Here is a 14,450-nt window from a genome sequence, read left to right as displayed (position 1 = left end):
TTGACCCGTCCTCTGTTGACCGGTCGACCGACGGTCCAATTCGATTCAAGTGCTGTGCACATGCATTACACGTGTTATGCACTCTGGAGGCTAATGAAAGCACGTCAAAACTCTGATTGGCGTGCTCTTGAAGTTTAGATGTTCGTATGGAAATGCTCTAAACTATGGTATATTTATTTTATATTTTTGATGGATTTATGGATGTGAAAATATATACGAAACCCTAAATACTTGTATTTTAAGGATATTTTTATGAATTTTCCTGTTTTTTTCCATGATTTTGGAAATATAGGTGTAAGTTTATTAATTCTTTGATAGCATGTATAAGATTCAACATGTATCAACGTGTATCAATAAATAGAGTAATGTAATTGGCATAACATATGATCTTATTCTTTTGTTAATACACCCTGCATAATAGTCTAGATTTTATTCATTGGAAGTTGAACAATATAAATTGATAGAAGGGCATCAATCTTTTATGTTGCGCAATATTTAACACATTGTAATTTTGAAGTTTTGAGTTTCAGTTACGCATAGTGGACAATAAATGTAGAACCCGATTTTTTTCGTTAGCGTGTAGGTGTTATTTTATCGATGAATAAGCATAATTTAGTCATACCGTTAAGGGTAATGTAAAACTCGATTTTTAATATTTATTTTTTCAATAATTGATAGGAATACAAGTTCTTGATTTGGATAACCATCGTAGGTTGGTTTTCAGCTTTTATATATGAGTGATACTGTATCTTCATTGAATTTGTTAAACGTATATTCCGATGTCGATATGAATTATATATATTATGAGTTATGAAATAGCATGTTTATTACATAAAATCCAAATTGAGCATTGACTACCATTTTGTTCATTTGAAATGAAAACATTTATATTGCCTACAGTTTGAGTTTATTGTCCATAAATTGTTTGTGAACCTTATATGAAAGAATCACAAAAAGTTCGTAATTTTTTATGAATATGGTTTATCAAAGGTAGTTTGAGATATATTGAAGAGTGAAAAGTCATATGATTTTGTTTGTGAATCAAAGTATTGATATAGTTTCTGATTTTGGTTGTAGGTTATTGGAAATTGAGGATGATGGATTATGCCCAATGTCTCTGTGAATCAATTGAAGGGTTTGTGGATATATATACTACTTTAAGGATATCCTTATGGACCAACCATCGGCAATATAGGTGGAGACCTAGCTAAGAGGTATGTTGGTCAATTCATCACGGGACGTCATGTGCGATCATGGTTAAAGAGTTGAGCACGAGATCAAGCAATGAAATGGACCATTAACATATGATTTGACAAAATTGATTTGTGGAATAGACTAGTGATTATTTGTTTTGATAATAGTGATGAAAATGATATTTTTGCTATAAGCATAGTTAAATTAAAGCAATACATAACTCATTTTGATCTTGTAAGTTTGTTATATTCTAAATTTGGTGGAAATGAGTTATGCTTTTGTGTCTTAACCGTGCATAATGGATGTTCAATCTACTTTGAAGAGATGAATTATTCATTGAATTGTGATTGTTCATTCCATTCATTTTACTTGCTTTTAGGTTCTTCTACGAGCTGCAAGTAGGACAAAAGCATTATCGATATCAGGAGGACACTTTTATAGTGGAGATCTTTGAGTAGGAGTTATACATGGCTTTAGTGGGCTTTTGAGTTAGTTGTTTATTGGAAATGTATGTATATATTCTTTATGGATTATAGAAAACTCTAATATTATAATCAGATTGCTTTTTACTAAATGTAAACGGATCTATATATTTCGATATTAGATTAGGACATGATTATGCTTCAGATTGCGTTTTTTAAAAGAGAACAGCGTACGATTGTCATTTTTATTGTTGAGTGGGGGTTTATATACACGCATTAGTTAAATATATAGGACAAGGGGGCAAAAAGCCTCATTTATTTTACATATCATATCAGCTTAAAGGAGGACAAAAGATATAATTCTATTATTCACTTAAGAACTCCAACTGTCACACTTCGCATCCACAAAAATCGATTTAATCTTTTACACTCATAAAGGAAATTAAAAAAAAAAAACGGAAGAAAAGAAGAAGAAGAGGAGATCGCCCTAATAATTACAATGAAAAATAAAACGGAAAATCCCATCACCATCAACTTCTTCCTCCTCCTCCCCCTCCCCCTCTTATTATTATTTTTTTTTAAACGTAAAGATTGTGGTTTTATGTCTAAAAAGACCAAATGAAAAATTCCCAGTCAGATTGATCCTCGTCATGAAACTCCTTTCCATCTCATTCACTTACCTTCCACTTGATCATAGTGACCACAACGAGAATTTGGATCCAGTTCATGCAAGAATACGCCGGCCTCATGGTTGTGGAACGCTAGCGGGAAAACCCACTTGGAAAACGATTTTTTCTTGAGACAATGGCCTTATTGCACCTCTCTGACCACAAATGGCCTCATCACCCTAGAGGCAAATTTGGGGAGAAGTATACTATAGTACCATAACTTGTATACAGCACTCACTTTGGTGCCAAAAAGTTTCTGTCGGTCACTTAAGTGTCAAAAAGTTTGAAAACGCTCACTTTGGTGTCAACTCCGATCTAGTTGGCCGAAAATCTGACGTGACATTTTTTTAATTAATTTTTTAAGCTGATGGGGCTCGCCGGAGAGTATAGTCAGCATTTAAACAACAAAACGATGCCGTTTGTGTCTTTCCCCAAATTCAAAACACTAAATCCCCAAACAACGCCATTTTGTATCGTCTTCTTCCTCAAAAATTGGTTCTTCCTCAAAGAACAGCACTAGTAGTGTCGAAGAATAGCACTAGTAACACCAACAGTGCACCAACACAACACTAGTAGTTTTCCAGAAAAGAAATCACACACTCGCCTCCGCCCTCCCCCAATAGTTTCCCCCATTTTCAATCACCTTGTCGACCTTTCAAATCCCCAAATCTCAGCCCCACCACCGCCTTTTCCCAAGTAATATTTGTGGCACCCCTCGACGGCCCCCGATCCGTTAGGGTCACCACAGTTCGCTTTCCTTTCACTTTCCTTATTAACATGTCACTCACGATACCATTTCAATTGCAGCGAGTCCATATAACATAGGGGGTTTACAGTTTTTTTTTTTTTATAGGTCCCTTGCGCAATTCATATACGAAAGCACATCCAACAAACTCCCCTCCCTATATTCAGAAAACGATGCACACCTACTAAATATCTTATATAAGTTAAAGCCGAACACGTTTATTTACATAGAGCAGATGGACATCTTTAGTCAGTACATCAAAATGCCGTAGTCTTCTATACTCGGCTACACTTCAAAGGATGACTGACATCTTTTCCAACAGTCGAATACTTAAAGTCCATTTATCAGTGTCGACGTCCAAAAGTTTCCTCCCTTTGCTATCCTCCTCCTTAGAATCATAACCAACCACTTGATTCATCTACTGGTAGCAGTGGCAGCAGAGGTATCTTTTCTAGTCTGAAATGTTATTCCCCAAAAGGAGTGAGTACAACCACTCAGCAGATAAAGTAATCCAATAACCACTCAATGCATCATACAAGTCATACATGCATTTCAGGCATTACTTACCTTGAAGCCAGGCGTGTACTATTATGCATCATCACCACAATCATAACACATACATGTGTATCGTCATGTCATACTCATATCATTGTCATCATGGCATTATTATGTCACACACATGTCATCATCATCATGGCATCATCATATCACACATATCATCATCATCATCATGACTTCATCATATCACACATGCCATCATCATCATGACATCGTCATACCATACACATATATGCATGTCATCATGCCATATCATATATCATCACCATATCACATCGTACATCATCATCATCATGCATATCATCATGCCATGGGTGATCATCATCATATCACATCATACATCATCATCATCATGCGTATCATCATGCCATGGTTGATCATTATCATATCACATCATACATCATCATCATCATCATGCATATCATCATGCCATGGGCGATCATCACCATATCACATCATACATCATCATCATCATGCATATCATCATGCCATGGGTAATCATCATATCATATCATATCATGCATGGTTCAATTTCCACTTTTAACTTTCAATTTGATCACCACATCACCCTTCCTCGGATCATCAATTTCATCTCATATTTTACACTCGCATCCCATGTGAGAAAACCTCCGGCATTCATCCATTCCAGGCCATCGGGCATCTGGCCCCCCACATTTCGGGCATCTCGCATCCCAACTGGCATCACGAGGCATTCCTCTCGGGCAAAAACCTCCGATAGGGCTTCCGGCATTTACACTCCCTGGCCGAGCATCCCGCACCCCAATCTTGGCATCGTGAGGCATTCCCCCTGGGCAAAAACCTCCAGGGCTTCCGGAATTATGTACCGATATACCACTAGGCCTCCCCTGGAATTACGTACTGTATACCACCGGGCATCCCGACACTCCCGAGGCATTATCATCCGCCACATCAATCTCCTTATTTAACATTATTCATGTTCACCAATTTCGGTCTTAATTTAGCATGGCATATGACGTGACATCAAACAAGTCATACTTGGCATGGAATTCATACATGTATGTCAATTCAACGTCATGCATACATCAAGACCTCATCATACATGCTACATGGTATAATTATTTATGAAATAAATTTAATGGAATTTATGGCCAATAATTTAATCCATTTTTCATGCCATTTTTCATTTATTTAAATTTCAGCTTTTGTCATTTTCAAAAATATTAAATTTAATATCTATAAATTCCCAAAAATTATAAAAATTAAGGCAAGTGATAAACAAGGCAATAGGATGATGATTTCATGTAAATTACATGGCCAAATAAAATTTCACATCATTCCATAAATCACCCAAAACAGCATATCATTTTCGGATGAAATCAGAATACACAGTTTCCGAAGAAATTCGATTAAAATATTCATACGACCTCTAAAAATTACGAAATTTTACTGAGTCATAGCCAAGACATTTTCATACATCTTTCATGAAGACTTCCAAGTCAGATTCTTTTTATATTATTTTCTACAGTCTCACAAAGCTTCTGGATCCATTACCGCATCGTCCAGTACATGCTTCTCCGAAATACTGAGTTTTTCACCTACCTATTCTCTTTCCTTTCCTCTGAAATTTGGATATGTTATACATCAAGGTGTCCTCTACAGGTTTCATGAAGAGATCCAAGTCAAATAACCAGAGTATAGTCGTCATTTAAGTCCATGAAGTCTCAGGTGTCCCGAAATACATCTCCAGAATTACTGTCTTCAAGATCTAGTCGATTTACTAGGCTATACTTGTTCATTTCACTTCAAATTTAAGTATGTTGTAGTTTAATATGTACCCTACAACTTTTATGAAGAAATCGAAGAGAGATTCTTAACACAAACCAACATGCAACCACACATCCAACAAGAGGTCAGTAAAACCTTTCCAGATCTGAGGTCTCCGTAGGATGAGAGTTTAACCCCTCAAATATCCATAATTTTCCACGAAATTTTAGTATGTTGTACTTCAAGATGTTAGCTACAACTTTCATGAGAAATCAAAGCCAAAATCGGACTCCAAACATGCATGCAAGCTCACACAACATTCTGACTCACACTGTTCGAGCAAAAACAGCCATACTATTCAAGAATAAACCACCCATACTTCGGTTTTCCTCACCAAATCACCCAAACTCGACGCTATATCAACCATAAATGTAACAAACACACATGCAAGAGCAGCAAAGGACCCCCAACTTGCCTCTAGACTCAAGAGAACGACGGCACACGGGCAACAAACGGGCGGCAATGGGCGGACAGCTCCTTCTCTCTCACCACTCCCTCTCTCTCGCAACCTCCTCTCTCTCCCTTTGGCTGAATTCTCTACCAGCCACTCTCTCTCTCTCTCTCTCTCTCTCTCTCTCTCTCTCTGGTGGCTTATATATTGCATGTACCCCCTCTTTGCATGGGGGACACTTGTCCCTAAAAGTGTCTCCTTGGTTGAAGACACTTGGAGGAAGCCATGCGGCTCCTCCTCCCCCCCTCCATGCGCAACAATGGGCCAGGCTTATGGCCCACTTTAGGCCCATCTCACTTGGGCCCTAGGTCCAAACTTAAATGGCCCAAGTTTATTTTATTTTATTTTTATAATATTTCTTAATCATCATTTAAATAAATATCTAATTGCATAAATAATAAGGCCATTAAACTTATAGTCACAAATTCATAAATTCCAATTTATGATGCACATGGCCAATGATAAAATTTTCTTTCCTATCACATAATTATCCCTTAAAAGCTTGGCCATATATCTTATTGCAAAATATGGATTAAATGGCCATAAAATAACTTGATGGTACTTCCATCACCAATTCATAGACTTTAATGTAACTAGAGGTCGTTAAGAAATTTGGGATGCCACAATATCGTTGGGTGCAGAGGAAGCGCGAGCTCGAAGAATCTCTAGAAGCATGAGCGATTTGGCCAATGGTAGCCACGAAGATTTGGAACACCATGGAGGTTGTCAGTGAAGCTAGCTACGACAACGGCAGCAGCAGTGGCCTCGCCATCCCTTCCTCCGCCCTCGCCATTAACACCTCCCTCTCCCTTGGGATTTTCTGTTCGTTTTTTATTTTCTTTTGTCTTGCTGTGGCAAGCAACTACGGTGGAGGTTGAGGGACGGCGGCCAAGCGACGGTGGCTGAGGGACAGCGGCCGTGCGATGGTGGCCAAGCAACGGCGGACAAAAAAACCCTAATTTCAATCCCAAAAAAAAAAAAATCCCCAAAATGAGTTAAACAGCGTCGTTTTTGTGAGGCCATCCATGTAGGATGGCAAAATGATGTCGTTTTCTTAAGGAGGACCGAAATGACGTTGTTTAAGGTCTTATTGATTTTTATTTTTTTAAAAAGTCGCGTAATCATTTTGGTCGGAATCTTTCACTGGTGGCACCAAAGTGATCGTTTTTTCTCCGATTTGTCACTTAAGTGATCCGATGGAAACTTTTGGCACCAAAGTGAGCGCCTGTACACAACTTATGGCACTGATAGTGTACTTCTCCCTGTAGATTTGACTGTTAAATTATTGATCCAATTTCTAGAAACTTCAAGATAAACATTAACTAGAGAAGTGAAGAAAAATCCTTGAAAAGAAAGTTAGCTTAGGTGGCAATGTAGAAGTGTAGAAGTGTTTAAGAAGATCATGTGTGGAGAAGAAGGAATGTAAAAAAATCTCTAACAAAGAACAGAGATTTCCTTGAGTAAGTCGGTCACCTAGGCTTGTAAATAGGCTTTTGATCATCCATTTTGGGCTGTAGGCCAGTGAACGTCCATTTTGGGCAATAGGCCAACAAATTCAACAAATTCAGCTCCATCCCCTTTCCTTTTTCCTTTGTACTACAATTATATAATGAAAGCTTTTCTTTCATTTCTTTGTGCTCCATTGCCATTACTCTCTTATAAGCATTCTTCTTGTTTCTTTGCTCAATCATTTCTTACCCACATTGTTCTTAGTTCTTTTGCTCGATATATTTCACACACAAAACACTCACTTGCACACACTCACATCAAACACACGCTTCCACAAATACCAATAGTAGTATCAAAGCCATGTCTTTGGTTGGTAATGGGTGTTAGTCCTACCTACCCATTCCTAAAACTACCCTTAACCAATGACTAAACTATCGCCAACTCTACCTCATCCTCATTTCCCGTCCCTATCTTTGATGGGAACAACAATGACTTTTGGAGCATAAAAATAACTATATTCTTGATGGCCCATGACTTGTGGGACATCTTGAAAAATGGTTACGAGGCTCTACAAGAAGGTTCAAGTGTTCGAAGGATCAACTACAAAAGGATTCAAGGGGACTATGCTTTATTTAGCAAGCACTCTCAAAAACCGTATTTTTGAGAATAATTGGAGTGAAGACTGCAAAGATGACTTGGGCAATATTACGAGAAGAATTCCAAGGATAAAATAAAAGTATGCACTATTCACCTTCAAACTCTAAGAAGAGATTTGAGAATTCTAAAATGAAAAATTATGAGACCGTCCAAGAATATTATGGAAAATAAAGGAACCAGTTAATCAAATGAGAGCCTATGGAGATGGAATCACTGATCAAAGGGTCGTTCACAAAATATTGGTGTCACTTACTAAAAAATACAATCTCATAGTCACAAATATAGAAGGAATTAAGGACTTGACGACCCGGCCAATGAATGAATTAATTAGCTCTCTAGAAGCAAATGAGAAAAGACTAATGGCACAAGATGAAGATTCAATTGAAAGTGCCTTTCAGTCTAAAATAAACATGTAATCTCATCGATCTAATGGAAGGAGTTCATGGAAAAATGAAAGAGGAGGAGAAAGTACACAAAAAGAATACTATCCACCTTGTGGTATTTGCAAGAAAACAACTCATTTGGAGAAGGATTGCTTGTTTAAAAATAAAAAACAATGCCTCTTTTGTAAAAGATATGGCCACATAGAAAAAGATTGTCACTTGAAAATAAATAATCGAGCAAACTATGTTGAAGAAAAAGAAAGTGAAGAAAATACATTCTACGCAAATCAAACAGTAAATAATAAGAAAAATTATACATGATACATTGATAGGGACGAATCTACATTCACTGATATTGATAAGTCAGTGAAATCCCAAGTAAAATTGGGCAATGACGCATTAGTGGATGTTAAAGGAAAATGTACTATCACCGTTGAAACAAATAAAGGCCCAAAATATATTCATAATGTATATCTTATCCTAGTCTTGCACAAAATTTACTAAGTGTGGGGCAAATGCTACAAAGTGGGTATTCTCTATACTTTAGAGGAGATGCTTGCATTATCTACAATAAATATAAAAATATCATTACCTTTGTGAAGATAGAAGATAGGAATTTTCCTTTTTGATGGAATTATGTCAAATATTTAGCCATGAAGACTCAACTTGATGATTCATGGCTCTAGCATCAAAGATTTGGCCACTTCAACTTTGCTAGACTAGAAACTCTCCATTAGAAAAATATGATGAGAGACTTTCTAGCTATTTTAGAAGTTTCAAATGTTTGTGAAGGTTGACTCCTTGGAAATCAACAAAGGCGGTCCTTCCCATCTGGAGGTACATGGAGAGCTACGAAGCCATTAGAACTATGGGCGTGTTTGGTCCAATGAGGATGCCCACATCTATTCAAAATAATTATTTCATCCTATTTATTGACAATTACACAAGAATAACATTGGTGTACTTTCTTGAGAAAGATCAAAGGTTTTATCTATCTCCAAAAAATTCAAGAACCACATCGAGAATCAAAGTGGCTGAAAAATCAAAGTCCTAGGGAGTGATAGAGGCACAAAATACAATTCAAAGAGGTTTAATAAATTTTGTGAAGATGAAGGAGTCCATCATCAACTAATTGTTGGCTACGCCCTTGACCAAAATGAAGTAGCGGAAAGAAAGAATAGAGCCATCATAAGGATGGCAAGGTCTATGCTAAAGGAGAAAGGCCTTCCTAACTTGTTCTAGGTAGATGCAGTTTACATGGCAATATACATCTTAAAGAGGTGTCCAACTAAAGCAATCCAAAATAAGACTCCAATTAAATCATGAAGCAAATGGAAACCTTTAGTTAAGCATCTCAAGGTATTTAGCTGCATACACTACATCCATGTCCCTACTCAAAAAAGGAGTAAACTCAATGAAAAGATATAAAAAGGAATATTCCTAGCTACAACAATCAATTGAAAGGCTATCAGGTTTAGAACCTAAGAAGCTCATGATAGTTAAGACGTCATGTTCGACGAGAATGCTATTTGGAATTAGGAGGACAAGAAGATCAAGAAGTAGTATGTCACCTTGCTAGAGACACAATTTGCTCAAGAGGAGTCAACAACACAAGATGAAGGAGAAGTGCCAGATTCCAACACTCACGATGTAACTCCACTAATCTCTCTAAGAGTAAGCAAGAAGAATCTACTCCAAAGTCTATAGTACTGAGGGTAAAAACCCTTAGAAGAATTTATGATACATGCAACTTTGCTACTTTAGAACTAGAAAACTACGAATATGCATCCAAACAAGAAGTTTGGATAAAAGCCATGGAGGAAGAGATCAAGATGATCTAGAAAAATGAAACTTGGGAGCTCATTGATCACCCCAAAGACAAAGAGATCATTGGTGTCAAGTGGGTTTATAAGACAGCTCAACTGAGATAGAACAATCTAGAGGCATAAAGCAAGCCTTGTGATGAAAGGATACTTGCAATAACCAGGTATTGATTATATTGAAACTTTCACTCCCATGGCTTGCCTCGAAACTATTTGGGCACTCATAGCCCTAGCAACACAAAAAGAATGGAAGATTCATCAACTAGATGTAAAATCAGCATTCCTAAATGGATATCTTTAAGAAGAAATATATGTGGAACAACCCCAAGGCTTTATTGTAAAAGGCCAAGAAGAAAAAGTACTCAAACTAAAGAAGGCCTTATATGTGTTAAAGTAGGCACCATAAGTATGGAATAGTAGAATTGATGAATACTTCATCAAGCAAGGATTCAGGAAGAGTATGAGTGAGCCAATGCTCTACATCAAGACCCAAGGTAAGTTTGACACTCCCATTGTCTCTCTATATGTAGATGATCTCATATATACAAGGAACAATGGAACAATGATCCAAGAGTTCAAAAAAGAAATGATGAAGACATTTGATATGACGGACTTGGGCTTGATGCATTACTTCCATAGCATCGAGATCGATCAAAATGAAAGAGTTTTTATCTTGTAGAAGAAATGTATTGAGAACCTCCTAAAGAAATTCAAGATGAACTATTGCAAAGCAGTTACAATTTTGCTCATGACAAATGAGAAGCTATTGAAGGAAGATGGAACAAAAAAAGATTATGCCTCCCTCTATAGAAGTCTAATCAGCAATCTACTATATCCCACTACCATGTGACAAGACATCATGTATGCAACAAGCCTACTATCACGGTTCATGCAAAGTCCAAGTCAAATATTAGAGCTACTAAGAGAATTCTCATATATTCACAAGGAACTATAGATTACAGCATTTGGTATCGGCTAAGTGCAAACACCAAGCTTAGTGGCTACACTGACAACGATTGAGTAGGTTCAACTAATGATAGGAGGAGTACTATTATGTAATTACATTGGGTTCTAGAATCTTCTCATGGGCATTCAAAAAATAATACTCGGTGGCACAGTCTGAATACATCATAGCCACTATGACCACAAGTCAAGCAATATGACTTTGAAGAATTCTAGAAGACATTGGAGAAAGTACCAAAGGAACCGACTCCAATACTTTGCGACAATAAGTCCGCAATTGCTATATCAAAGAATTCAATATTCCATGGAGGAACCAAATATATTGACATCAAATATCACTTCATATAAAAGGAACAAAACAATGGAGAGATTGAGCTAAAATATTCTAAGACCAATGATCAAGTAGCGGACATATTCACTAAAGAACTATTGCTAGCCAAGTTTGAGAAATTGTCAAATATGCTTGGTGTAATGCAAAATTAGATTAAGGAGGAGTATTAAATTATTGAACTTTGGAAGAGACATTAGCTAGAAAAGTCAAGAAAATTTCTAGAAAATAAATCTAGCTTAGGTGGCAATGTACAAGTGTAGAAATGCCCCTGGAAGCGCATGCGTGGGGAAGAAGTACAAGAATCTCTGACAAAGAGCAAAGATTTTTCTTGACTAAGTCGGTCATCTATAAATAGGCTTCTGATCGTCTATTTTGATCTGTAGACCAACAAGTTCAGCTTCTTCCCCTTTTCTTTTTCTTTGTACTACAACTAAATATTAAAAGCTTTCATTCTGTTCCCTTGTGCTCTCTTACTGCCACTCTCTTGTACACTTCCTTGTTGTTTCTTTGCCCAATCTTTTTGTATCTACATTGTTTTTAGTTCTTTTGCTCCCTTGATATATTTCATACACAAAAGGCTCACTTGCACACACTCACATTAAGCACACGCTTCCGTAAATACCAACATCGACGAATGCCTTAATGCGCCGGATGGCTATCTCGAGGGTTTCTTCGGCCATGTTCGCAAAGCACACTCGGAACCATCCTGGCTCGCTGCAGTGGCACGATGACCCTGGTGAGATGTTCAGCTTGACGTCGTACACGATCTTATCCCACAGCTCCATTTCGGCTTCAAACGTGCTCGAACTCAACAGATGTCTCATGTCAACCCAGGAGAATAGCCCCGCGTTGCTCTTGAGGCAGCTGATGCCTGCGTTCTGGAGGCCTGAGATGAGCGACGCATGCCGTTTTTCCAGCCTCTTCTTGTTCTCGGAGATGTAGTTCCTGGTGAACTTCTTGTCCGAGAGGAGCATGGAGAGAAAGTACTGAGTCTGCGATGAGACAAGCCCGAAGCTTGACATCTTGGTTGCCGCGGCGATTATCGAACCATTGTTCGTGTAAATAGCTCCAACCCGAAAACCTGGGAGGCCGAGGTCCTTGGAGAGGCTGTACACGACGTGGACCCTATCCCAAACCTCCGCTTTCTCGTACTTTGAAAGAACCTCCACGATGCTTGTGTAGTTTGGAGAGCCAAAAACGTTGCCCGAGTAAATCTCGTCGCAGACGAGATGGATTTGCTTCTCAACGATGAAATCCATGAGGAGGTCAAGCTCGGCTCGGGTCATTGTTGTGCCGAGTGGGTTTGACGGGTTGGTGACGAGGACACCTTTGACTTTGAGGTTACAGTTTTGGGCTTCTTGATAAGCTTGTTGGAGAGCCCGAGCAGTGATTTTAAAGTCATTGGAGCTTGTACAGTGTATTGGCACAATCTCTGCTCCTGTTCTCCATTTCAGATCCCTGTCAAATCTGGAGAACATAAAGTACACGTAAACGAGTTGAAATTCGGAGGAAAAATCAGCAAATATCCGGCGTCATGCAAAAGCAACGAGTAACGTGACATTGGAGCAATAAATATGGTAAAGAAAGAAGGAGGACATGGATTTATCTCAAAGAAGGGTGGCGCCTAATGCCGAAAATGAATCCCAAAATAAAAAAAAAAAGCTTGTTGCCAGAAAAACACCAATGCAAGTCCTATTATTGTTTGCTCGAAAAATAGCTCGAAAATGACAGGATGTGATTGTTGGAAGTTCAAATGAATATAGGAAGCAAATAATCATTTGACTGAGTTGTAAATTCGATATAACATACTTTCCAAACATATCTATATTCATTAACGGAATGGTCTATAAGGACAATAATGCTAGTATCATATATACCCTAACATTTATAGACGGTTGCACCCAATAAGTGCTCGTGTACCCTGGGTAATATGGGGTCGGAATGAGAATGGTGTCACCGGCTTTGGCGAGGCAGAACACGAGAGTCTCGTTTGCAGAAGTCGCACCCGCAGTCAGAACTATCTTCTTCGGGTCGAAGCTCACTTTGTTTCCTCTGATTTCCGCCATGAACTGCACCAAGGCCTGCAAACATCACAGCTGCGAAAATTCAGCATCGATATATACCTATATGTATACGTATGTATTTGTATACTGTTGAAAAATAAGTCTCTGGAAAAAAATGGGTTAGTATTACTGTTCTTACTTTCTTGAACGCAGGAAGGCCGTGATAGTCCTGGAAGAGTTCGAGCTCTCTGAATATGGACTCCCCATTACTCTTGAACCCGGCTACGTCTTGATTTTCGGACAGCCAAGATTCAACAAGATCAAGCGAGAGCTGCACGGAAAAGGAAAAGGAAAATAAAAGGAATGAAGTTAAGGACGAGTGAACGCATTCTGACAGCAACCATCGAAAACGACGTGGCCGGTGACATGACATGTAATCCAAACATGTATTGGAAAGTCCAATTGATTAAGCGTCAAAACCCATGGGGACACATGAATGTCATCTTGCATAGGCGAAAAGCATTCATGTATTTCTTTTCTCCCTACGGATTCTGAATGACTAAAATTCGCTCGAGAGAGAGAGAGAGAGAGAGAGAGAGAGAGAGAGGGAGGGAGGGAGGGAGATGGTGTTATACCTGATTCTCGGCGAGACCCATCTGAATGATGCCCTGTGGATTCCGGGTTTGGTCGTAGGGATTCTTCTCGTTCTTCCTTGTCCTTCTGGATTTCTTATAGTTTTGATCTTTGGTTCACACAGAATATGCAGATAGCGAGGAAGAGAGAAAAAGTGAGAGAGGGTTAAGGGGGTTTGGAGAATAATGACACCGCGATGATCTGTCTTGTCGTCCCTCTTAATAAAGAGACGGTGCCTTCCCTGCCAAGTGATGTCCGAAAAATACCGATTAAATTGCTTACCCGGTTTCCTTCGAAGATTAGGAAGGAAAATATCCCTGAATGGGATGACGGTGAGATTACTTAGGCCCTGTTTGGTAACCAT

At 38.4% G+C, this 14,450-nt stretch overlaps 1 protein-coding gene across 1 annotated transcript; it reads right to left on the bottom strand.

Moving 5' to 3' along the window:
* Nucleotides 1-12,043: 12,043 nt before the first annotated feature.
* Nucleotides 12,044-14,450, bottom strand: LOC104414047 (1-aminocyclopropane-1-carboxylate synthase 3). The gene is made up of 5 exons (XM_039299835.1): nt 14,369-14,450; nt 14,089-14,195; nt 13,653-13,784; nt 13,371-13,531; nt 12,044-12,917 (listed from the first exon to the last, which is right to left on the bottom strand). Exons 1-5 carry the CDS (start codon nt 14,448-14,450, stop codon nt 12,044-12,046), a joined length of 1,356 nt encoding a protein of 451 aa, XP_039155769.1.

This window comes from Eucalyptus grandis, chromosome 8 (genome assembly GCF_016545825.1).
Source record: "Eucalyptus grandis isolate ANBG69807.140 chromosome 8, ASM1654582v1, whole genome shotgun sequence".
Classification (NCBI taxonomy): Eukaryota; Viridiplantae; Streptophyta; class Magnoliopsida; order Myrtales; family Myrtaceae; genus Eucalyptus; species Eucalyptus grandis.
The sequence above is the reverse complement of the archived record's forward strand: the minus strand, read 5'-3'. Positions and strand labels throughout refer to the sequence as shown.

Excerpts from the sequence above, each read along its gene's own strand:
- LOC104414047 (XM_039299835.1), bottom strand. The coding sequence starts at position 14,450 with ATGGTTACCAAACAGGGCCTAAGTAATCTCACCGTCATCCCATTCAGG. Across the intron at positions 13,785-14,088 it reads TGGGTCTCGCCGAGAATCAG|CTCTCGCTTGATCTTGTTGA; the intron begins GTATAACACCAT and ends TTTTCCGTGCAG. Across the intron at positions 13,532-13,652 it reads GCCTTCCTGCGTTCAAGAAA|GCCTTGGTGCAGTTCATGGC; the intron begins GTAAGAACAGTA and ends TGATGTTTGCAG.